The 26,610-nt window shown below is 42.7% G+C and overlaps 1 protein-coding gene across 4 annotated transcripts in view; it reads left to right on the forward strand.

The window, feature by feature from the left end:
* The window catches only part of tenm3 (teneurin transmembrane protein 3), a 183,226-nt gene that overhangs the window by 120,737 nt on the left and 35,879 nt on the right, over positions 1–26,610 (forward strand). For all 4 annotated transcript variants that reach the window (XM_080881555.1, XM_080881557.1, XM_080881556.1 and 1 more), the window contains 8 exons: positions 576–695; positions 1,679–1,811; positions 1,993–2,121; positions 7,041–7,172; positions 7,288–7,423; positions 10,528–10,671; positions 16,137–16,208; positions 18,610–18,787. In XM_080881555.1, coding sequence (XP_080737681.1) covers positions 576–695; positions 1,679–1,811; positions 1,993–2,121; positions 7,041–7,172; positions 7,288–7,423; positions 10,528–10,671; positions 16,137–16,208; positions 18,610–18,787 — 1,044 coding nt within the window. The remainder of the gene's footprint in view (positions 1–575; positions 696–1,678; positions 1,812–1,992; positions 2,122–7,040; positions 7,173–7,287; positions 7,424–10,527; positions 10,672–16,136; positions 16,209–18,609; positions 18,788–26,610) is intronic.

Genomic DNA, 26,610 nt, shown 5'->3' on the forward strand with positions numbered 1-26,610 from the left:
GAGCACACTGAAGAGGGCGAGAGACTGTGGAAATAAAACAGGAAGTCCGATTACCATGGCAACAAAGACCAAGACATGCAGGCTTGACACTTGGACTGGGAAAAAATAGATATGGGAACATGACTGACTGGTGAGAGAGAGAGGGAACACTGAACACGGGAACAAGAGACGAGGCCGACAAAACCCGGCAGATGCATGTGGTTCTTTTTTCCACAATAACCACACAGTAACAGAAAACACATAAACACCGATGCAAACGACAACATGTACTGTAAGTACCGTGGTGACATCAGCATTACTCAGAAGTTCCTCCGTTGTCGTTTTTTAAGTTATCCCTCAGTGGACTGCAGTTCGATCACAATGAGTAACATTGCAGAGCTACGGTGAGCTGTGAGTGTTTCCATCTCTTAAGACAGTTTTCCAGCTCAGCCACAGGGACTCAGGGAAATTTCACTTCTTGATGGGCTTATTTATGTATTATAACTATTTGCCATTAAACATTTTGTAATGTTTTAAGTAAATCTTGCAGGCAGTGTGAGTAAACGAGTTCTCTCTGCTCTCTTCTCTCTTTTTAGCTTGGTGTCGATAATTCGAGGTCAGGTCCTGACAGCTGATGGAACACCTCTGATTGGAGTCAACGTGACATTTGTTCACTATCCTGAGCATGGATACACTATAACACGCAAGGATGGCATGTGTGTACTTATTCATTATTAATATTTTCATACACTTTTATACAAACATTGTGCCTTTTCCAAAAATGTCTCCTCTCAGCAGTGGTTTAAAACAGATGTTAATCATCGTCTGTTCACTAAATAAACTTGATGACCAGGGTGGTAAACAGGGCTCCTTCATGGAGGTTTCCACCAACAACTAGAATGAAACCATTTTCATATCAATGATCTGCATGTGTGTGAAACATATCCTGAAAGTAAAAGTGGATGTAGCTCCATGTAAATGTGAAACCTGCATTCTTTCAAATGCCCAGCAGGGGGGGGGGGGGGTCTCCTGAGTAACCCCCTCACAATCAGACACACACACACGCGTGCACACCGTGTTTTTACATCCCTTAGCCTAAACCTAACTGTCACCTAATTATAACCCTGACATTAAAAAACACCTTTAACTTGTGGGGACCAGGATTTTGTCCCCATAACAGTGTTGGTCCCCACAAAGATACATAAACACACACAAACACAAAAACGGACAGCCAACAACGGGAGAATGACATCTACATTGTGCTCTTACATTCCCACCTCAGCTCACACAGCTTCTTCATTCTCACGTCAGCTGAAGAGAACGTGTGAGCGTGTGGGGAAGACGCTTTTTAAAATGCACTGGATTCACAGGGACGCACTCAGTCACTGTTGAACACACACACCTGCACACAAACAAACGTGCTCACACACTCCAACTGTAGGTATGTAATGCACACAATATATAGACACAAGATGCACATCAGCACACTCACAGAATTTAATGAGCCAATTACACCGTCACAAATGAAAGTTTAAGAGTCTTTGTCCTGCTGAAGTTTGCAAATCCACTCTTATATTCTGTAACAGTGAATTAAGAGGCTTTCCTTATTAAAGCTTGTATAATTCAGCTGCATGGTACTCACACGTCTTGTTTCCCAGCACTCACTGTACACATTTGTTTGACGATGATGTGCTGACAGGTTTGATCTTCTGGCCAATGGCGGGGCATCCCTCACACTGAGCTTTGAGCGTGCTCCCTTCCTCACGCAGTACAGAACTGTTTGGGTGCCGTGGAATGTCTTCTATGTGATGGACACGCTTGTGATGAAGAAGGTGAACGACTGAGGGTCTGACTGTTGACACTGCACTGAATATGCAGATACGACCTTTGTTTCATTTACTCTTTCTATCACAGATGTATTCGGGTTAAATGAATAATTGAATCAGTGCTGTGACTGCTGAGCTCACCTTTCCATATTCAGTGACCAACACATGTCGTGTCTGGCTGTTTCAGGAGGAAAATGACATTCCCAGCTGTGACCTGAGTGGTTTCATCAGACCGAGTCCTGTCATTGTTGCTTCTCCTCTGTCTACATTTTACAGAAGCTCACCTGAAGATGGCCCCATCATACCTGAAACACAGGTAATGAATCAATCAGAGGACTTTAATGGGAGTTAAGACACTTTGAGTATGATCTCTCTGTCTGTGAATAAGTTTGCAATGTAAAACTAATGTAACACTTTGTGCCAGCTGTGTTATACTTGGCAAACTTAAATCTTTAGGTTGAGCAGATTAAAACATGCATATGTGTTTTGTATGTGTTTGTCCATATAAAAAACAAAGCCAGTGTCTTTGCACATGAATAGGACAGCACATCTATCTGTGTGGACACGTGTGTGTGTGTGTGTGTGTGTGTGTGTGTGTGTGTGTGTGTGTGTGTGTGCGTGCGCACATGTTCGAGTGTAGATCAAAAGCAAGCAAATGGAAAACTGCTCCTTAGCTTTTGGTGGAGCTGGCTCCATTAGAGGGAGGGCAGTGAGGCCGGCCTTAAAGGCATGAAATGGATCTGTAATGAATGCTAAATGCGCAGCTAATGAAAAGGCAATAGTGCAGCTGAGAAGTATAACACTGCAAATGGAGTATTCCCTCAGGACTGTTTTTTCAACGTAGTCTCAATCAGTTCTTCTCTCTCCCTTTTCAGAAGTCTTCTCAGCTTCTGTCCTGTTGCTTGTAGATCATTTACCTCACATCGCTAGGATAGGAGTTCTTTTTGTCTCATTTGGAGTTTAATTGTGTATCTTTTTAAATGTTTATTGACAGACCCCTGAAATGCTGTAGTTTAGACCTTAAAAGTACAAACATTGAGACAAACTCATACCTCTAGATTTGTGGAAGTAAACTGCAGCAGGTGGAAGAATCACAAGCAAATCAGGAACATGCAGTCTCTGCTGTGTACCTGGAAATGAAACTCAGTCTTCTTTTCTGTTGTTTTGTATTCAATAACTTCTTTTGGTTCTAACTCCATGGCAGTCATTAGGCACTAGGCAGAGCTTTGCAGGGGGGCAATGTCAAAAGCTTTAGGACCAACTCCTGTGACCTGCTCGTATTTATGGTTCTGGGAAAAGAACCATAAAAACATCATCAGATTTAAATGTCGCTGATCGTCTTCGATGGCATGTCGAGACAGCTTCCAGCTGCTATTTTTAATCTAGCTCTCTAATTTGTGACTGCTTACACTTCTGCATTGCATTTGCACCACAAACATCAGTTTCTCTTCACAATCAAAATGTGATTCAACTGCAGACTTTCATCTTTATTTATGTTTAACAAAAGTATTACATTAACTCAGTGGTTCTCAAACTTTTCACATCATCCTCACATGACAGGAAGAAAGATTTTCACACCTCATCTAAACAAAGCAATGACAGAAAAGCCGAGCTGCAACTTTATTTGGATAATAAACTCATTCACGGTGAATCCTTCAGCAGTTTCAGCAAACAACAAGTGAAACAGAATGTGAACGTTGCCAAACATGGAATAAAATTCAGTGTTAGTCTTATAAAACTTGTGAACACAGATGAAATTTAGTGAGAGTTTTTGACTGCAGAGCTGTGGCGGGGCGTGGTCTGCAGCGTGGCTGTGGGGGAGGCGGGCGCACCTGAGCGGCCTCTGCAATCACGCCTCGCCGGCTTAAAACAGAATGAACTGGGTCCTGTCGTTGCTGCTGGTGTGTGTAGGCTGTAGCTGAAAAGCTGCAGGCGAGTGTAAGTCGACAGATGCAATAAAGAAGAGTAGTGAAAAGTGCGAACACGTGGTCGGGTCTCTCGTGCCCCAGTCCTGGGTTTCAGCATCACTGCAAACGATGCGCGACAGACCCGTTCGCACTTTTCAGTACACTTCTTTATTGCGGCTGTTGACGTCCACACGCCTGCAGCTTTTCAGCAGATGCGCATATTATTAACATAACTGCTGCAAATTTCTTCTTTCCGCCATAGAAGCGATTCCGATGGTAAACAGTAGTTCTGCATGACTTTTCTGCCAGGTAACCTGCACACCACCTGTCAGAGCTCTGCACCCCAGCAGTGGGGCGTGCCATGCTGTTTGAGAACCACTGCGTGCATTAACTGTTCATTAATAATGGAATTTTTTATACATAATCTCATCTTGAGAATCTCCAAGGTAAATGGACCGTTCACTGACAAGCAGCGGCTTGCCCAGGTGCCTATGTCCTGATTATTGTCTGACAAAAGAAGCAGATAAAATATCTGGAACTGATTCAGTGTGTTAAACGTTTATTTCGTAGCTCCCAGTTTGAGGTCCACATGTACGTTGATGCAAGTGAAAGAGGATTTGCAGAATTGTTTCTTCGGTTTCTAAATTAAACATTCACAACATAAAACCTAATCGAGAACACCAAAGTCTAAAACAGAGGCTTTATAGCAAGGTGCAAACCACTGGTTACACTCAAGAACAAAAAGACAAGATTAGATTTTGCCAGAAAACAACTGAAAGACTTTGGCAGGAAAATGTTTGGACTGATGAAACCAAGCTGAACCTGTACAAGGATGTTAGGAAGAAAAAAATGAATAAATAAAGAACATGAAGAAAGTGAAGGGAGCAGAATTATGGCATGAATATGCAAGGCTGTCAATTGTACTGGGCTATTAAGTTGCATGCACACTGGGACTGTGATTGTTGGTTCTGGTTGCCTGGGTGAAGCTCTAGCAGCTCATATGTCAGTCAGTGGCATTCTTCCCTGTCATTGGTAGTCTCCTGAGTCACTCCTCTGAAAGTTTATTGTGGGTCTGCCGCACTTGGCATCGACAGCAATTTTGCGCTTAGTACAGCACTTCATCAGGAGCATCGGTACCGATACCGGTGCCAAATCGGTACTTTTGAAACGGTGCTGGTGCTCAAACCGGTGCTTAAAGAATGGAGAACACACACTTTGTCCAAAAACCTCTCATGTTCAGCTGTTTTTTGTAAAAAGATAACAATGTTAGCCTTTTCTGCAGCTATGGGGCCTATATGGCATCACTCTTGGCTGGAAGCAGTGCTTAAACAATGGAAAAAATACCAATTTTGTCCAAAACCTCTCATGTTTAACTGGTTTCCACTTTTTCTTTGGTCATTTTAGCCTTTTTGGCCAGGGTGAAGGGAGTATCTGCCATCAAACAAGAAGACAGCCGCATGTAGCTATGATGATGTTTGCTAGTTCACCTTACATGCATTAATGTAATAACGTGGTTAGCCTACTCAACGTAAATTACACACAAACAACCTTAAGCTACTCACGCAGAGAAGAACGGCTGCTGCATCATCATCCTCATCATTCCTGCTACACTGGCAGGGCTAGGGGCCAGGACTCTCCTCTTCGGGTTTTTGGGGGATGTTGCTAACTCCGGGTCCCATAACAGGCACCACACCCGCAGTAGATGTGCTCGGTGTGAGGTCTCGCAGCAAGCTGTCAAATACGGCGCATTTCTCTGCTTTTAACAAAAAAAACCGCTATGCGTCGCCAGGTGTTTCATCGGATTCGAGGTGTTACCTCCTTTGACAGTATCACAGTATCAGCTTAAAGCACTTGTTGCTGCTGAGTTTGCATCTTTTGCTGTGAAGTACAGCCAGACTTTTGACCGCTTCGCCTTGGACATTTTTAATCTGTAGCTCTGCTCTAACAGAACGTACGTACCTGGCCCCGCCTACTATCCTCGGAAACGTAAAATGATTGGCTAGAAGTGTATCACAGCTCAGGAAAAAAAAGCACCGAAATGTGCGCTGCTTTTCGGTCTGGTTACTACCGTTTATGTCAGAACCGGACACCGGTACCCATCCCTAATCAGGAATGTGGTGGAGTGTGGTTTGTGGCTCAGCTGCAGGGGACGGGTAAAGCAGTGGGTTCAATGCAGGGAAGGCTGGCCAACACAGCTGATATCATCACTCTAACCACATCTACCCTATTTCAAAGGGACAGAGGAGACAGGTGGTGTGAAGAAGGAGTAAAAGAGGCCATCTCTTTTCACTGTGGACAGCCATCATTGAACACACAGTTGGCTCACTTTGGCTATCAGAAAGGTCACAGAAGTATCGTTATGATCTGTTTTATGTCTTTGTGCGTGAGATCCACCGATCGACCGTATTGAAGCTTCATTTATTTTTATTTTTTATAGTTCTAGGGAAACTGAACAGCCTTTCATTTACAGCAGTTGCATTAGTACACACTTTTCTGGTCATTCACACATCCATCCATCCATTCGCTTCCGCTTATCCTTTTCAGGGTCGCGGGGGGCACTGGAGCCTATCCCAGCTGTCATAGGGCGAGAGGCGGGATACACCCTGGACAGGTCGCCAGTCTGTCGCAGGGCCAACACACAGGGACAGTCAACCATTCGCACTCACATTCACTCGCACATTCAGACCTATGGGCAATTTGGATTATCCAATTAACCTATCCCCACAAGCTGCATGTGTTTGGACGGTGGGAGGAAGCCGGAGTACCCGGAGGGAACCCACGCAAACACGGGGAGAACATGCAAACTCCACACAGAAAGACCCCGGCCTGATGGTGGAATTGAACTCAGGATCTTCTTGCCGTGCGGCAACAGTGCTAACCACCGTGCTGCCCTGTGTCATTCACACATATAAATGAAAATAAAGCTAGCTTGTCCAGTACTGTGAACCACTTAGAGTTGGAAAATAGATTGAAATAGTTTTGAAATGGGGCATCTTGTAATCGGAAGGTTGCCGGTTCGAGCCCCGGCTCCAACGGTCTCGGTCGTTGTGTCCTTGGGCAAGACACTTCACCCGTTGCCTACTGGTGGTGGTCAGAGGGCCCGGTGGCGCCAGTGTCCGGCAGCCTCGCCTCTGTCAGTGCGCCCCAGGGCAGCTGTGGCTACAATGTAGCTGCCATCACCAGTGTGTGAATGTGTGTGTGACTGAATGTAGTGCTAAAGTGCTTTGAGGTCCACAGGGACTAAGTAAAGCGCTATACAAATCCAGGCCATTTACCATTTGGAACCGTGGGTACTGATGTGTCTGGTGTGTTTCGTTTCTTTCTGTAGGTTCTACAAGAACAAACATCAATACCTGGCAGTGATCTAAACCTGATCTACCTTAGCTCCAGAGCAGCAGGATATAAACCAGTGCTGAAAGTCACCATGACGCAGACATCAATACCTTTCAATTTGATGAAGGTGTGATGAGTGATATTTCCCAGCATTTCAAGTTACAGCTAAGACAAATGCCTACCGTTACTGTTTTCTGTGAATTAATCAGTATCATGAAGTTAACCCTTTCCTGTCAATCCAGGTTCACCTGATGGTGGCAGTGGTGGGCCGCCTCTTCCAAAAATGGTTCCCTGCACAACCAAATCTGTCATACACATTCATCTGGGACAAGACAGATGCCTATGGCCAGCGTGTCTATGGACTATCAGAGGCAGTCGGTAAGTTTGTACAAATAGAAAATACAGGCAGTTTTGGGCATTTGCTATAAGGGTTGGTATCTGACAAATCCTCAGCATCACATATAGGGCTTTAAACAGTGTCACTGCCACTCTGCATGAAACAGCATTAGTTTAATCACGTTCGCAGACACTTTTCTAACAATCTCATCTTTTTCTTCCTTAAATTGTTTATCTGAAGTTGGATGTTAATGTGTTAAATATGTTAAAAAGTGTTTTGAAACTTACAACATGTAATATTCTCTTTTCACTCATAAATGCAGAGGCTTGATTTTTCCATCATCTAATGTGGTGTGTCTAAAGCACCAAAACTGACAACAACAACAGCGATATCAACAAGGAGCTCTTTCTATGAGAACTTGAAGTTCCACCTGTTGCTCAGGGGACAAAACAAAATGGCTCGGCCATACGAACTCCTCATGTTAAATATAAATCCAGATGCCATCGTTGCCTTCGCTGTCTCACCTGGACCGTGGTACTGACACTCACTAGTCTCCAGCCTCCTTCCTTCTGCCGAGTGTACAGTCTCAGGGTGCTGGACGTGTGGTCAGGAGCTTCCTCGTCTTAGATGTCAGTGGCTTCCATCGCCTCCTTTGACCAGCTTATTACCCCAGCAGGGTACCTGATCACGGGCAGGGCGTACGTGTTGATGGCCCGGATCTTGTTCTTTTTATTCAGCTGACTCCTCAGGACTTGCCTGACCCTCTGCAGGTACTTGGTGGTTGCAGCTTTCCCAGCGGCCTCTTCATGGTTCCCATTTGCTCGTGGGATCCCCAGGTACTGGTAGCTGTCCTCGATGTCTGCAGTGTTGCCATCTGGTAGTTCGATCCCCTCGGTTCTGACTACCTGACTACTACACTTCTCCAGTCCGAATGACATTACAGTGTTGCTGCTGTATATCAGTGAATCAATGTCTCGTTCATGCTTGGCATACAGCTTGATGCCGTCCATGTAGAGGAGTTGTTACTAGTTGTTTCGCTGTCACTCTGGATCCCTCATCCTGTGCATGTAACCCCTTCTGCTGGGATTACTTGCGTAGTAGCATTCCAACAGTGCCCTATTTTCATCTCTTGCCCACTTATGCTACCTTGTTCCAGTAGCCCGTTTCTCATCAGCATGTGCTGTTTCCTCAACAACTGATGCACCTTGTTAATCTTGGCAACGTCTTAGTCGGTATAGCTTCATTTTTATGTCTCTCACTCATGTCCAAGGTAGGCTTGGTTAGCATCGGGGGGGGGGGGGGGGCTTGTCTTGCCTAGAGCCGCTTACTGGATACAGACACCCCGCCCTGGTCGGGAGTCGGACCAACTCTAATCACTGGACACATCTTTTGATTTAATGTTTTTTCTTTATTAAAAATTGATGTATAAGTCTAATTATGTCTCATATTTTAGCTTCCACTCTTTGCTTTGTTGACAGCGCTGCAAACCCTCGGCCTTCTCTCAACGAGCTTCATGATGTAGTCTCTTGAAATAGTTTCACTTCACAGGTGAGCCTGTCAGGGTTCATTGGGGGAGTTTCTTGCCTTCTAAATGGAGTTGGGACCATCAGTTGTGTTGTGCAGCAGTCAGGTTGGTGCACAGCTGACAGCCATATTTGACAACTGTTAGAAAATTGCTAAAATCAAGCGCTTTACACTACATTCAGTCACCCACCCATCCACACACACATTCACACACTTGTGATGGCAGCTACATTATTATGTTCAAATAGCTGCTAAGAAACCACTACTGAGGAAAAGCAACACGCAGAAGAGATTTATTTGGGCCCAGAAACACAAGGAGTGGACATTACACCAGTGGAAATCTGTGCTTTGGTCTGGTGAGTCCACATTTCAGATCTTTGGTTCCACCTGCCGGGTCTTTGGGCAGAATAAATGAACTGATGGTTCTCACTGTGAAGCATGGAGGAGGAGGTGCGATGGTGTGGGGGGGCTTTGCTGATGACACTGTTGGTGATTTATGTGGCCTGGCCTCCACAGTCACCTGACCTTAACCCAACTGAGATGGTTTGGGATGAGCTGGACCGCAGAGTGAAGGCAAACAAGCCAACAGGTGCTCAGCATCTCTGGGAACTCCTTCACGACTGTTGGAAACCATTTCAAGTGACGACCTCATGAAGCTCATGGAGAGGATGCCAGGAGTGAGCAAAGCAGGAATCAAAGCAAAGGCTGGATAACTGGAAGAATCTAAAATATAAAACATGTTTCTTTTGTTTACTACATGATCATGTATGTGTTCAGTCATAGTTTTGATGCTTTCAGTGGGAATCTGCAATCACATAGAAAATAAAGAAAAACTTTAGATGAGAGGCTGTGACTGATAGTGTATCTGAATATACTGAAAGTTGATGTTACAGAGGCTCTGGCACCAGTCTTGTATTTCAAATGTGCAATATCATAGCAGGTGATGGTGCTAAGGAAGTAGCACTAAAAAGCTTTCTATACATACTCAGCTGTAGTGGCTAATAGTTCATATGCACACTTGGTGTGTGTACGTGTGTGTGCGTGCGTGAGTGTGTGTGTGTGTGTGTGTGTGTGTGAGTGTGTGTGTGTGTGCGTGTGTGTGTGTGCGTGAGTGTGTGTGTGTGTGTGTGTGTGTGTGTGTGTGTGTGCGTGAGTGTGTGTGTGTGTGTGTGTATGTGTGTGTGTGTGTGAGTGTGTGTGCGTGTGTGTATGTGCGTGTGTGTGTGTGCGTGAGTGTGTGTGTGTGTGTATGTGTGTGTGTGTGTGTGTGTGTGTGCGTGAGTGTGTGTGTGTGTGTGTGTGTGTGTGTGCGTGAGTGTGTGTGTGTGTGTGCGTGAGTGTGTGTGTGTGTGTGTGTGTGTGTGTGTGTGTGTGTGTGTGTGTGTGTGTGTGTGTGTGTGTGTAAAAATGAAGGCTCTCAGTGAACCAACATCAGGAGTCACTGCATGTTGCAAAAGCAAACACATGTGAGGGTCACTGGTGTGCTGGGTGCTCGTGTTGCAGGCCCGTGTATAGACCTGGGTTCTTTGTTCAGAATTGCACAGGCCTTCCTGTTTGGTTTGAAAATGTACAACGGGAAGGATTAAATATGTGGACTTACCTGAAACTCTTTGTCTAACAGTGTCCGTAGGTTTTGAATACGAGTCCTGCCTGGATCTCATCCTGTGGGAGAAGAGGACGGCTATTCTGCAGGGCTATGAGTTGGATGCTTCCAACGTGGGAGGATGGACACTGGATAAGCATCACATCCTGGACGTACAGAATGGTAGGTTGTACATTATATTCAGTGTTACTGAACTAGACACAGCAATATGTGACAACACTGCAAAAGAAAACAGTCCTACTAATATTAATGTTGTTCATGCAGGCTTTAGTCAAGCGAGTAGGGAAATCATTTGTTGGAATTTGGAGTCGCTAACTTTGCCTTTCTTACTCGCTCCTCACCAATCAGATCTGATCATTTGTAATGAAGGCAGCGGTTGCGCTGGCTGTCGGCTGTCTATGCTTTTGAGCAGACAGCAGCATTAGCCAGCCACATTTTTGTAGCTTTGTGCTGAATTTGTCTTGTTAAGATGCAACGATCCCGTAAAGCACATGTTTATAAAATACATTTTAAAGGCTTTTCATCCTTCTACCCTTCACCCCTCTCCAGCAGCTCCCTCGCTGAACTCTGTCTGTCACCCTATCCATCACATTGCTAGTCACCTTCTCTCCTTGCGGTCCTCCTGGGCTTTCAACACCTCCTCCCCCCATTCAGTGTATATGTGTGTGTATGAAAAAGAGTGTGTCTATTAGCAAGTGTGATTTGTGATATCTGGCAACATGTGTTCTGCTCTCCGTGGGTGTGACTCTGAATCTGGAGGGACAGAACTGCAGTGCAGTCTCTTTGAGACCAAACACACTGCAGGAATAATTATTTGTCTGGGAATCCAACACTGCTCCAGTGTTTTATTCATAGTTCAGCTGTAGATGTGCTCTCGTGGAATGGGCATAATTTATATTATATTTGCACGAAGCACACTTGTTTAGTGAATACTGACGAAGCCCTGCCAATGAGGAATGCTCCCATGATTCATATGATGACTCTTAGACTGAGTAAACATAAGAAACCGAGTTATAAATGGATCACAGACTATATGACAGCAGACATGAGCATGTGACAGTCATCTGAACCAAAGCCTCATATTCAACTGAACATTAGTACAATGACCTGACAGGGCCTCATACCTGCATTAAGGTTATGACTCTATTCTGGTGCCAGTGTGTGTCACAGCGGCGCAAACCGATTGCAAAAGTGGACTCAAACGCCTAGAACCACAACAGAGACGGCGAGCACGTTTTACAGTGTGTATATAAGACAACAGAGTGTAATTCGTAGAGGAGGGCGTGGGTGGCGTAGCGACGTGGCCGTGGGTCAGTAAGGGAAAACTGGGACTTAACAGGTGCAACTGGAATGAAGTGGGTACGTCTGAGAAGAGAAGAGAACGGGGTTAGGAAGGTGGCGAGGCGAAGGACACTTGGGGAAGTGGAGTACGACTGATGGGACTTACTTGTAGCCAGGGTGAGTTCGGCTTTGAGGGACAGGCGGTGAGAATCCAGGTGAGTAATGGCAGAGACTGAGTTCCACTGTGGGGTGGTGATAGGAGGGCAGGCAGGTGAGGTTCGCTGTATTTTCCAGAATGGAGAGGTAGTCCGAGAAGAGCTGAAGCTGAAGGTAAGCGGCAAGGAAGGTCCAGGTGAACTGTGGCATAGGAAAACAGAAAAAACAAGAAACAAGAGCCTGAAAACTTGGAGCTGATACCAACCTGAGGTCGTTGACAAACTGGCGGTGAAGGACATTCTGAGTAGAGCTTAAATCCTCAACCCAAATACCCAGAATCAGCTTCTGCAGGGGAGCTAATGGCTCCGCCCAGGGATGGAGACCAAGGAGCTCAGGTGCCTGAACGAGTTTTCCAGACGTACCTCCGGATCATGACGGTCTGATCATTTAGTTAAAAACACAGCAATATGACTTCACCTGAGTTCTTGTCTTTGTGCTATTTGCAGTTAAATGATTTTCAAATCAGTGAATTCTGTTAATATTTGCAGTTTTCAGTCTACATCAAACATTAAGTGGTTACATCAACTAACATTAATGCACCGTTTTCCTTGTAAACAGTGTAAGTGCATATGGTAAACAGTGGAAGACTGTATTTGTCAAAGAAAGGTGATATTATGAAAGGTGAATTCAAATGTCATCCCCTGTGTGTGTGATCGTATATAACAGAGTGATAATGATCCTGGTGTATATAAAGAAACCAGAAACAACCTCAAGCTGAGAACATGAATAAAGCATGATGTACAAGAGTTGTGTGTCTTAAGTTGATCCATCCAGATTTGTCTTATTTTGGATTAATCTTTTTGTAAGAGATTAGTCATCCCTTAGCCGTAAATGACTGATGGGGTGTTGTCATCGACCTGCCGGGCGGGCAGGTGGTCGCGGGGGCGATATAGACATCCAAGTCGAGAAAGATGCAACGGAAAGCTCGATTGATACCATCTACTAAACATATCAGACGAGTTCAAATTTCAGTGACTTCAACTTTTAGATCAAGGTTGAAGGTCAAGTTTTTCAAAGATCTTCAGAATGTGGTAACTCAAAAAAGAAGTCATCTATGATTGGGAACCTGATGACACAGGGGTGTCTAGTCGGATACACACACATACATACCTGACAAACTGCCTCAGAGTAGGTGAGAAGGAGGGAGTCCACCGAAGAAGTTCAGCATTTATTAAACAGACCAAGACAGAAGCATCACCGAAGAGTTGATGGAAGGTGGAGCAGAAGAGAGAAACTGAGAAGTGGAGCCATCTTTTATAGTGTGGAGGACAGAGGTGAAGTGCATTAGCCACCTAGCCTGGAGTAACAGCTGGAGTAACAGCTGGCCGAGATTTCTTGACTTTTGAAGGGTCGACACACGCCACCTTCTTAAAATGGCAATGGAAATTAACCTGCAATATTAAAATCTTCATTTATTAGATAAGCCGTTCCTCTGCAGATGATCTGTTAGCTGTTTGACAACTACTCTTTCAAGGATGTTTGATATAAAGGAAGGTTGGAGATTATAATTAGCTAAGACTGCTGGGTCTAGAGATGCTGAGTGAGTGGTGTCTTGTAGTTGTTGTCCTAAAGGAATGGTTCAAATATTTTTAGTAATAAAGTAGTATAAACGTAACTGTAATAGTAATTCAAGGGCAGAAAAGTTAAGCTGTGCATTGCAGACAAGCAGCACAATTGGTATGTTTTGATACCACTTACATCCAAAACTGAGAATTTTTTATTCTCTAAAGAAGTCATGTTTTCCTTAAAGAAGCGTCAAAGTGCACAGGAATTAGTTTGTGGGTAGTTTTTCCTATTAGAAAGACGTGATTCCAGTTTTTGGATCCCATTCTTATCATTCGAGGTTTAGATGGGTTTTCATAAAGAAAAGCTGTTTTTGTGTTTGTTTTTCTGTAGTGTTTGTAGTTGTTGCTGCTACGAGTGACTCAGCGTGTCATGGTACAGAGTCTAGTGATTTGTGATTATGAATATTGATCGATTTAGTTTGTTTGTGGTTATTTGTTAATGATTCTAGTGTTTAGATGTTATTGTGCCTCTCTTGTGTTACCTGTTGTCATCCTCGTCTCTCCATTCACGTATTTCCTGTTTTATTTTGACAGTCTGTGTCCTGTGTCAGTGTGTTCTGTTTGTCTTCCTCCCAGTCTCGGCGAGTCTAATTACTCACAGCTGTGTTCCCTGCCTGTTTGCCTCGTTACCCTCTGTGTGTGTTCATATAGTGTGTGTTTCCTTCTGTTCCTCGCCGGTTCGCCTGTTTCATCGCCTACGTTTCTTCTGTGTTCTTTTGTTTAGCTTCTCAAAGTTTTTGTTAGCGTTTTCACTTCCTCCCTTCGTTTGTTGCTTTGAAGTATTTTGTACAGCCATCAAATAAAGACTCTCTTTCAGTTTAAACCACCGTCTGTTCCTCTGTTTGTCTGCGTGTGGGTCTGCACTGTGACACAACCAGTTATTAGGTTTAGGGGGCAATTACTTCCCCACATAGGGCCAGGTAGGCTTAGTTTGTTTTTGCATTAATAAACTAAAAAAACATTTAAAAACTGCATTTTGTATTTTCTCTGGTTCTCTTTGTCTTCTATTAAAATTTGACAAATGTGACAGATTTGCCAAAAAGTAAGAAACCAGACACTGTTTGTAGAGCAGGGCGATATGACCCAAAATATTTATCACGATATGAATGTGTGATAACGATATAACTGAGGATATAACTGACACGAGACAAAATACTTTACAACTCCTCAACTTTATTAGTGCAAAAACCATCAATGTATTTTCACTTAAACAAGCAGCTGTTTTTTCTGTGCATTAAAGTTATATAAAAATGTAACAGTGCAAACTCCTCACTGACAGTTTAACCAAAAGGCATTTCCAGTGGAAACTGGCCGACACATCCTCAGCATAACCATGTATAATATCCACAACACTTAAAAAGAGGTTATACACACACAATACGGTAACATTATGTTGAAGCACAGTACGTATCACTCCGCGAGGCTCCGCCTACGACAGCCGTAACGCTCCCACAATCCATCAAGCGGTGCGGCTTCGTAGCTCAGCAAAGTCGTACTGAAACATCTGACAGATTTTCGAGCGCCGTGCACATAAAATCGTTTCGAGGTCATAAACACAACCAGAGTTCATACATAAGGCGCACGGGATTATAAGGGGCTCTGTCGACTTTCAGAAAAATCAAAGGATTGATTTTAAGTGCGCCGTATTTTCCAAACAACACGGTAATAACGACGGCCCGCTAGCATGCGCTACCAAAAATAGTGCTTTGTTGTGTGTCTGACGGACGAAAGCTAAACCAGTGAAGTTGCAGCATTTTTACAAACCAGTTCAGGTTCATGGTTTCATTCAACGATCCACTTTCGCTCTTCTCATTCTGCGTCCCCGCCATGCTTTTTCCACCGTGTGCGTATGAAAACAAAGGCACTGCGCCTGCGCGTTTTACCCATATTCTATCGCCATGTTTCATTTTCTTATCGTTGCCCAACATTGCCCACGGTAATACTGTTCACCGATATTACCGTGAACGGTATGATATGGCGCAGCACTACTAACTGTATCTACGCTCCACGTCCATCAAATGAAGCCTGTCTTTTTTTAAAATCTCTGTTTGCTTTGCATCCAAGCATAAAATAAGAAAGAAAGATAAGATGAACTGGGTTCCAAGAAAGTGGCAGTTTTAATAATTCAGTTCACCACAGGAGGCGACTTTGATGTCTTACTTTGAAGAACAAGTGCATCTCTCCTCTGTTGATCTTTTCATCTTCCCTCATCAACCTCGTCAAAAGCCAGCCGACCTACCCCTCATCGTTCTTACTCTGCTTCTCTCCTCTGTCATCCTTCATTGTTTCTACCAACCTAAAATATTACACCTCAGTTTAAACAATGTTCTCCCTTAAAACTGTGTGCATCAGGCGCTGGCTACCAAAGTTCAGACACGACTGGGTCGATTTATAGAAGTTTTAGTTTAACTTTATTTGGACAGTACTGTAAAAATAGTACATGAACTTAACAGGTGACTGAAGGTCTAATTTTATATGAGTCTGATAGATGAACCAGCTGATTGCAGCCTCCCTGTATTTACACACAGACACTTTCCTTCAATGCTTTATCCATCTCGTTTCCAGGGATACTGTACAAAGGCAGCGGTGAGAATGTCTTCATTTCCCAGCAGCCACCTGTCATCAACAGCATCATGGGTAAGTATAGAATAAAAGCTTCCCAGTGTGTTTGAGCTTGCACACACATAATCAGTGCTGGTCCCTGCATGCTGACTGCACATTTCCTTTAAAGCCTGTACTTTAATTGTTGTCTGTTACATACATTTGTGGTCAGAGGTTTATGTAACTCATCATGGTTTCATGGTCATTTCTTTTGAATTAAGTCTTTGAAAGGATTTTGTTTGTCTTGATTGTACAGCACTTCTCCACAGAGCGTCAAAGCTGGAACATATACGTACACAATCACTGATACTTGATCAAACCTCCCTCAGCACGTTGCACTTTGACCTGACAGCGTTAGTTCTCAGCAGCTAGCTGACGTTACACCTGGATGTTTGACCACTCTTGACATAACTGGTTGATCTAAATGAGTTGATTTTCTGTCACAGAGCTGTCGTTTTAAGATGTCAGTAGTACTGAGGTCACAGCTTTGGATACATGAACTGCTTTATTACAAAACCTGTTTTCACGTTTGTATTTTCAGACTTCTCGTTGTTGATTTGCAGTCAAGTTGAAGGATTTAGTACTTGTCCAATATTTGGTCCACTTTTGTGTAATACACCCGCACCACTGGCAGCAAAACAGTCCTAGAGGATGATGCTGCCTCAGTTGTATGTGTAGTTGTTTAGAAATGACTTCAGTAGAGCTTCACAATGCTGCCAGTGTGTGATTCTCATCCTTAACTTGGTGAAACAAATCTTTTTATGCTGACAAGTACCGGATGTCACTAATGAGAAGTTAATAGGCAACGGCCTTTTCAATAGAATTCATGGTAGAACCTTCAGAAAAACATATTAACCCTTTAAAACCGATGGGAGCGGGCACGCTCCGTTTTGCGTAACTATTTTTAAATCCTGGTAGCTCTGCAACCACGTAAGCTAGCACAATAATTTTTTTTGCATATGAAACCGGAGGAGTTGTACTTACATCTGATGCCATCAGCTTGTCCTAGGTCACGGTTGCCTTCCACATAAAGCTTTGCAAAAACTGCATAAAAAGCACTTGCAGGAACAAAAACATAATATTCCAGAAACACGCTTTGCCGATCCGATCAGCTGTTTGTAACACTTCCTACGTCCATCAGTGTGAACTATCGCATGTCCACCATGACCTGCTGAAACTGGAAGTGACGTCATTTTCGCAGAAATGTAGTTTTTTACCATCAGGACCTCATGAGCCTATACTGGTGTTTTTAAAAGTTATCTTTGACTTTCTGACTTTCTGTGTCGTTTCTGGGATGCTGAGGACTCATATTGCAGTGCTGGAAATAGTTTATTTTGATGCATATGCTGCTTTTTTGCAAGTTTGCACTATAATATTTATTTTTGTTTTTCCTGCAGTATATAAAAATTGGTGTATTTCAAAAATAAAACTATGAAGACACTCAAAATAAATTTCCTGTGGTGGGAAACTATTTTGTGCAACTTTTTTGTATTCACAGTTTTGAGGGATAAGCCTGTTTAATTTCTCTAACTACAAATATATGTTAAAAATATATTTCCAGTTAGTTTATTGCACTTTTTTGCAATTTATGTAATTACTATGCACTTAATGCAGACATATTATTAAAATCTGGGCTATAATGGTTGTATTGATGTATAGCAACTTGAAATGCTCCCAAAAATGGCTCCACAGCAGGTAAAAATATAATATAAGCTCCGGCAGACTTGGTTCTATGGTAGGTCTTAAAGGGTTAATAGATTTGTGTATTTATCTGAGTCAACTTATATATTTTTCACTCCATGTAGATTAAAGAAAATCCCAAATAAAGGTAAACTGGTCATTAGAGGTTTAATTATGAAGGTTTAGGATAATCAGTTCAATGAAGCACATGTTGCAGTAAAGACATAGTTGCCACCTTCGAGTCAACCTGAGTACAATAATAAGCTTTTGTAAACTAGTTGCTGTGATGCATGAGTTCAACGAGCCACATGGTGGCAGCATGGTGATGCGCTGGTTAGCATCTCCTCACAGCAAAAAGGGCTCCTGTTTCATATCCCATCTGTGGCCATCAGTATTCCTCCTCATACTTCCACCGGAATGAAAATCAATGACTTTCCAAAGACATGGATGTTAGGATTACCTGATGATTCTAACCTGGTCATGGATGCGGGGCAGGAGTGCTTTGTTTGACTGGAAGGTTAAAAATGGCTTGTAGTGTAAAAATGTTTTAAGTAGTCAGTAAGACTAGAAAAGTGTTGTTCTGTTCCCGATCACAGATAACTACACAGGAATCACACACATGTACTGCAGACTGCTTTTCATCGCTGTTTCTATTATAAAAAGCTGTTCTCTTGGAAATTAGTGAATCCACCCCAGCTGGATTTTAACCAGCTACTGGTTCACATGTGGAAAAGTGAATTTTAACTCCCTCTCCTAGGAAACGGTCGTCGCCGCAGCATCTCGTGCCCCAGCTGTAATGGGCAGGCAGAGGGCAACAAGCTGCTGGCGCCCTTGGCTCTGGCATGTGGAGCAGACGGCAGCATTTTCGTTGGCGACTTCAACTACATCAGAAGAATCTTTCCCTCTGGGAATGTTACCAGTGTCATGGAGCTAAGGTAAGGAGATCCACTGCTGCTGTTGGAAGTGAAGCCTAATCCAGAGAATACATTCCCTGGTTTCACAGAGATGAAGGCTGTGTCCAAATTCAGAGGCTGCATCCTTCAGAGGCCGCGTTTGTAGGCTGTCCAAATTCCAAAGCGGCTCCAAATGCAGCCCACAAGTGCGTCCTCATTTTCCCCAGATTTTAAGGATGCTATATCCTTCGTGGCCTACCCTATCCCAGGATTCATTGCAAATCAAAGGTTGAAGAAATCGTTTGGAGAAAATGGCGAAAAGTCGAAGCGAAGCGGTCCGGAAATAAACTTTTAAAAGTAAGTACTGGGTTTTTATCTCACTGAAATATGCAGCAGAACAAATGTTAGCATATTGAAAAGTCTTCAAATGTTAAATTCTACTAACCTTTGGCTAAGTTACGTGACGTCAGCCTCTTAACGCAGCTCAGGTCATACAAGCTCTGGCTGGTTAGTTTTTTTACTGAAGCTGGGTCTGCTTGGCGCTGCTCAGCGTACTTAACGGTTTTAGGATAAACCGAGCGGACGGTTCGCTCTTTAAGCCAAGTGTGTTTGCGGGGACCAAACATGTGGCCCGTGAACTGTGGTGAGGACACAGACTCAACCACGCTGTGGTTTACAGCTGGAGGAGCTCTCAGCCTGTATCGAGACACTAATAATGACACGGACAGTAGATGGAGAAGTCCTCCTCATGTTTTTCTCAGGCTTATATCAAACGACCTGAGCACGTCACCCTTGTTATAAAGATCAACACTCTGCAGGATCGTAAGTCCTGTTTCCATTTTCTCTTAGTTTAAAAAACTGTCCATGTGAATCTATTAGAAAACTGCATTTTCATCTGAACGTTGACAGATATTTGATAACGTTTTTGCTTTAGTTGTTAACTGCCATGGTTGATTTCCTTCTGCAAGTGTCCAGAGTCAGGAGAGACTGAGCAGGTGAGAGGAGACGGGACGAGGCTCTCCACCCCTGACACCAGGAGCAGTGTGTGAGGAAGAGGAGGAGAAAAAGGAGCCAGCAGCAGCTGAGAGATGCAGAGGAGAACAGGGCGAGAGCTGACAGCCGTTCTCTGTAGCTGAGGGACTGGTGGAAATATTTAAACAGTTTCTCGATATTTGCTTCCTGCATCTCCAACACATACAGGGAACCACTCACTGCTGTTTATCCTGCAGGATCTGACAGGGAAAGGAGGAACAGTAAAGGGACCCACGGACACCTTTGATAACAATTTGTTTTATCCAGAACATATTTAGTTAAAGTATTGTTTTTATCACAGTGCTGGTTTCACTGGGAAACGTATGCAGCTCATTTAAATAAAGAGTTCAAAGGGCTGTGAAAAGTTGTCCCTTCATAAAGTGTGTCAGTATTTTATAAGGATGTGATGTTTCTGTGTCATCTCTCCTGTTAGAGCCTCTTACACAAACCTGCCTGTTTAATGCTCTCATATCTTCAACATCTTAAATTGCACAGTTTTCTCATCAATAAAAGAATATTTACTGCATCAGCTTGTCTTCCATTTTTTCTGAAACACGCAGAGATCAAATCTTTTAGTTTATTTTATACCACCACTGAGCTTTGCTTTTCTTTTTTCAAAAAGCTGTATATACAGTAAAACATGATGTAATCCTTTTACATTTGCACCATCAAAATGAAATGAGGCTAGCCTCATGAACTACAGTAGCAAACTAGTTTGCTAGCTAAAGTTAGCATTGTTGGCTCAGTGCATGGTTGTAATGTTCTCCCAGATGCATCACACACACATGAAACAACAGTTTTCTCAGATAAAAGTCAAACATATGACATAAATATTTCCTGCATTTCTATCGAACATGCCGTCCACCACAGCTGTAGCTGCTTATGTGGCGGTTGCTAGGCAGACCGTCCAGTTTAACAGCCTTGCACTTCCGGTCTTCGTGGCCTTCGAAGGATGTAGCCCCTTAGTTTGGACACAGCCCAAGGTCTTACCCACAGAACTGAGAGTCCTTTTTCAAGAAAGCGTTGCCAAACCATTTCATCCAGCTTTGCCTGGTAACTGTAAATATTCATGAGCTGATGTAAAACAAAACAGGACCCAGTGATTTGTCAAAATGACCTGATTTAAGAGTACTTAATGTAGAAGTGTAATACTACATTTAATGCTAATAGCAATGCTAACATAATATAATGTAATGCTAATTTACACCACGGAGCCCTACATTCAAACAGGTTTAACACTGTCTGGACTAAAGAAACAGGTGTTTAAAGTTTAAGAACATGTTGAGTGCCACGATGTCACTGGGTTGGTTGGTTTCTGCTGATAGAATTACATTAGCTAACATTCATGTTAGCTAACTAATGAAGAACTAACAACATAGTGGAAAACGGCCATGTTTTAGACTAACATCTCTTTCATACTGATTTCCATAATTCATCCTAACTGTTGCTCATGCTGTAGTATTTTTCCCCTAGAGCAGGGGTCCCCAATCCCAGTCCACGAGGGCCGGTGTCCCTGCAGGTTTTAGATCTCACCCTGGGTCAACACACCTGAATCACATGATTAGTTCGTTACCAGGCCTCTGGAGAACTGAAGACATGTTGAGCAGGTCATTTATCCCTTTAAATCAGCTGTGATGGATCAAGGACACATCTAAAACCTGCAGGGACACCGGCCCTCGTGGACTGGGATTGGGGACCCCTGCCCTAGAGAGTTATTTGTAATATCAGCCGAGCACCAATCTGGTAACTAACTTGTGTCTCTCTGCTTTCTTGGGTTTTCTGGCTTTTTTTCAAAGAAACAAAGATTTCAGGCATAGGTAAGTGTGACTAATCCTTCTTCAACCTGTGACTTCTTTTCGTTCCACCATCGGTTTTTGCACCAGATTTTACTTTGTTTTTGGGTCTGCTGCTTGTTTTTGTTCTCATTTCAATCACTTACATTTCACTCACCAAATAAAGTATTCTGGGAACTGAATGATTGAATGATTACAACAATGATCGCTCTCATCAGAGAGAACAGAGAATGAAAATTTGGGAGAGAAGAAGTCCTGGCATCTACCACCAAAATGAGACGCACTCATCTTGTTTTTTTCATCCTGCTTGGTTGTTAAACTTCCTAATTTTAACCCTCCTGCCATCCTTTAAAAAACTCACACCCATCACCCTAGGGACCATTCTCAGCCACGCCATAAAAAGACCATATATCCATATTTTATTCCACTTTAAATTAGCCAACCTTGTAAAACTACTTCTCCCTGAAATATTCATGTAAAGTTTTAATTATATTTTCGTTGTTTTAACCCTTCAAATCCCAGTGTTATTACATGAGCGCCCTGTGTTATAAGCCCCAAAAACCAAAAAACGAAACTAAATATTTCCACAAAAAACCAGTTGAAGTAATATGTGATTGTCATTATAAGTAGGCCTTTAGATGGACCAAAGATTGGCACCAACATACATTTTGACCTGCCATTATTTTTTTTGCATTTTTTTTGCAATTTAAAAATTAAAACTTCAAGGCCCTGAGTCTTCATTGACATCCAAGAAAAGAAGAAAAAATAAAATCATATGATGATAATTTGGGGTTGAAAAATAGCATTTATAATGGAAGTCAATGGGCAGAAAATGGTCCCCAGGGTGATGGGTGTGGGGATTTCTGCTGCTCAGCCATTTTAGGCTGATTTAAGGAATTCACACTGGAATATTAACATTGACAGGTAAAAACTATCCTGTGGCAAGTTTGGTTATATTCCACTGAACACAGTGGAAATGGCAGCCATTTAACACATAGCAGTGGCACAAAAAGGTCCCAAGAAGGCAGGAGGGTTAAAAAGTGTAAACATGAAATTGAGTCTATTCTTCCCCAATCTGCTGAACAGCACACAATCCTCACAATAGGGGCAGGCCCTAGGAGGGGTTGCAAGGAGAGCATCTGCGAGGGGGGCGGGTACAGACGGTGTGGATATCCGTCATATCTTTGTTTCTTTATCCCTTCACTTCTCAGGGACATCTCCACCTTCCTCTTTGAATTCATCCAAGGTGTAGCTACATGTGCACATACAGAAATACTTGATGCTGACTTCATATTTCCTTTAAGGGCATAGTAACATTAAGTTTCCTTTTCCCTTATCTGACACTAATTATTCATATAAGATCACATTTAGTTAATTACACTTTGGATTTCGAGTGGGTGGATTGCCTGTTTTGGTCTTCCCAATGGCAAAAACAATAATGATACATTTGTATTGTTTATTTGCATAACGTGCAAATCACAGTAGTAGTTGCCTCAAAGGCGCGAGGCGTGTATGAGTGTGTAAGCCATGGTGGACACTTTGCTCACTCACTATCTGCCCCCTAGTGGTAAAGAGTCGCATTACAGTTTGGAACTTTAAACATTACACAATACTTAATCATGACATTTATAAATAAATTGTAATTACAATGCAATATTTTACATTGCTTTAAATTAAAAATATCTATATTTTTGTTGCATTGATTGGCTAAACAGAGGCACTGTGTTGCAACGTGATTAAAGACCAATTACCATCAGTCTGTTGAGAAGATGAAGGAGGACTATGAGGATCCGATGACTGTAGAATATGAGAGAGAGGAGGACAGAGGATTAGTAAGGAGGAAGTGAGGGCAGCTATGAAGGGGAGTAAGAGTGGAGAGGCGGCTGGTCCAGGTGACATACCTGTGGAGGTACAGAGAGGTCTAGGAGAGAGAGTAGAAAACTTTTTAACAGGACTGCTAACACAATCATGAAGAGTGAGAGGATGTCTGAGCAATGCACAAGAGAAGAAGGCGGAGCATGCAGGGTGGAGTGGGTGGAGACGAGTGTCTGGGTGATTTGTGACCGACTGAGAGCAACAAGAGAGAAAGGAAAGGTTTACAAGAGGGTAGTGAGAGCTGCTGTGATGCTCTTTATACCACGCAGCTCTTTGTCAGATTATAATTAAAGACGTTGTTACAATGAACCACATGTTCTGCATATTAATTTGGATGATCCAAAAATCGATGAAAGTTGTCTTTCCCTGATCCTGTCAATGCTAGCATCTGTTTTTCGCAGTGAGCAGTCAGCTCAAATGTACTTCTCCAGCATCCTCAACATGTCCATACCCACAATAGGTTCTCTGACTTGTTCTTGAGTAGATTTTTCCTCCTCTTTCAAAATGAATTACAGCTGATCCCAAGTAACCATCCAACCAGACACAAAGAGACTTTTAGATCAGAAGCAAATTAATAGCATTGCAAGCTAAACAATGAATAACAATGCAACTGAATCTCTCCCCAAAGAAACCATAGCCTACTTAGCTTCTGGAGAGCAGCACAAGCTTTACTGGTCTAAGGCTGGAAAAGTCTCCACCTGTATGACTTCTGAAGTAACAAAGGCAAAATAAAAAAATAGCGTCTGAAGGAAACTGAGCTACATGTCGAGAGAGTTTACCAAACACACCAAAGCTAAGCAATAAGCAGCCATGCAGCAACACACATCTATCAGAACCATTAACACAGCTGTTTCAGTGTCTTCCAAATCGTTAAGTCCCCATTATGAGGTCTAGAGGAGGGTGTGGGAGCAATAAGTAGAGCTGAATCAGAGCTTAATGGGCTTTATTTTACAAGTCTTAACACAAGGCAATGACAGTGTCACTGTATTAATAAGAGAAAAAAGGAGAAAAATCACAACACCAACTAACCTATGTGGGGGGTGGGGTAAGTTCGTGGCCCACACTCTCTCAGGCGCTTTGTGAAAACACATCACTTAAACACTGAAATGATTTCTGTTTTTTTATTACAGGTGTATGAGTTCACAGCCTGTTGCTCTATTCTTTTATTATTTCCTGTCTCCTATTTTCTTTTCCCTGCCCGTCAGCTTTGGCAGTAACATATTACACACTGTGCTGTGACTGTTAATGCAAATAATAATGATGGAAACTGACATTTCAAAAAGGAAGCTAAGGAAGACAAACTGGGTTCATTTTCGTGACATTAGATCATCAGGACGTCACTGCGTTCAATTAGCATAAAGAGTCGGTCAGACCGATGGAAAGAAGCTGACTTCATTTTAGATTTTGACAGACAGACCAGGTCGGGTGATTCATGAGTTTCATTAGCTGCTTTGCCTTTCTAGTCATTTGTGTTGCCTTTCATCTTTAGAACGTTTCAGTTTTATTCCAGTTTTCCTACATAAAGATTAAATGTCAGCGGCTGTAAAATCATTTAAACACTCCAGGAGCTTGGTGATGCCCTGATCCAGATCTGGGAGGAGATAACCCAGGACATCATCCAGCTTCTCATTAGGAGCACACCCTGATATTGTCAGGCATGCATACAGACGCATCGGGGCGATACAGACGATTATGAGTCGCTGCATTTTCCCCTTTCAGGGTTTCTTTGAGTGGAGCCCTCTGTAGGTTCATCTCCATCAAAGCTGCATCTTTTCATTCCTACACATTAACCCTTTAAAACCGATGGGAGCGGGCACGCTCTGTTTTGCGTAACTATTTTTAAATCCCGATAGCACTGCAACCATGTAAGGCAACGCAAAAAAATTTTTTGCATATCAAATCAAATCAAATCAAATCACTTTTTATTGTCACATCACATGTGCAGGCACACTGGCACAGCACATGCGAGTGAAATTCTTGTGTGCGAGCCCCACAAGCAACAGAGATGTGCAAACACAACAACACAAACGAGCAAAATACAAGAATGGCCAACCTGAAACTAATAAAAAAAATTTTTGCATATGAAACCGGAGGAGTTGTACTTACATCTGATGCCATCAGCTTGTCCTCGGTCACGGTTGCCTTCCACATATAGCTTTGCAAAAACTGCATAAAAAGCGCTTGCAGGAACAAAAACATAATATTCCAGAAACACACTTTGCCGATCCGATCAGCTGTTCATAACACTTCCTTTGTTGGAATAGACGTCAGCGCAAACTATCGCATGTCCGCCATGACCTGCCCGAAACCGGAAGTGACGTCATTTTCGTGGAAATGTAGTTTTTTACCATCAGGGCCTCAGGGCCTATACTGGTGTTTTTAAAAGTTATGTTTGACTTTATGACTTTCTGTGTCGTTTCTGGGATGCTTAGGACTCATATTGCACTGCTGGAAATAGTTTATTTTGATGCAGATGTTGTTGTTTTTTTGCAAATTTGCATTATAATATTTATTTTCGTTTTTCCTGCAGTATATAAAAATTGGTGTATTTCAAAAATAAAACTATGAAGACACTCAAAATAAATTTCCTGTGGTGGGAAACTAGTTTGTGCAACTTTTTTGTATTTACAGTTTTGAGGGATAAACCTCTTAAATTTCTCTAACTAGAAATATATGTTAAAAAAACAAAAATGATTTTCAATTTTTTTGTAGTTTATTGCACTTTTTTGCAATTTATGTAATTACTATGCACTTAATGCATACAAATGATTAAAATCTGGGCTATAATGGTTGTATTGATGTATAGCAACTTGAAATGCTCCCAAAAATGGCTCCACAGCATGTAAAAATATAATATAAGCTCTGGCGGGCTTGGTTCTATGGTAGGTCTTAAAGGGTTAATCACTCCCCAGTCCAGATCAGGACAGACATGCAGTATGTTTGGGTTTTTCCTGCTGTTTAAGGTCTTCTTTTTTCTTTGGAGCAGGTTAGTTCTCTCCGCACAGACGTTTCATGTTCTCTCCACATAAACACACTTTCTCACATACATACATCACAGCTGCACTTAAATCTCAGAGACTGCACATACATATAAGCGCACGCACTAGTTACAGCATAGCTACACGGACCCAAACACTAACAACTCCTGCAGAAAGTCTCCTTCAT

The sequence above is a fragment of the Rhamphochromis sp. 'chilingali' genome (genome assembly GCF_963969265.1).
Source record: "Rhamphochromis sp. 'chilingali' genome assembly, chromosome: 4".
Taxonomy (NCBI): Eukaryota; Metazoa; Chordata; class Actinopteri; order Cichliformes; family Cichlidae; genus Rhamphochromis; species Rhamphochromis sp. 'chilingali'.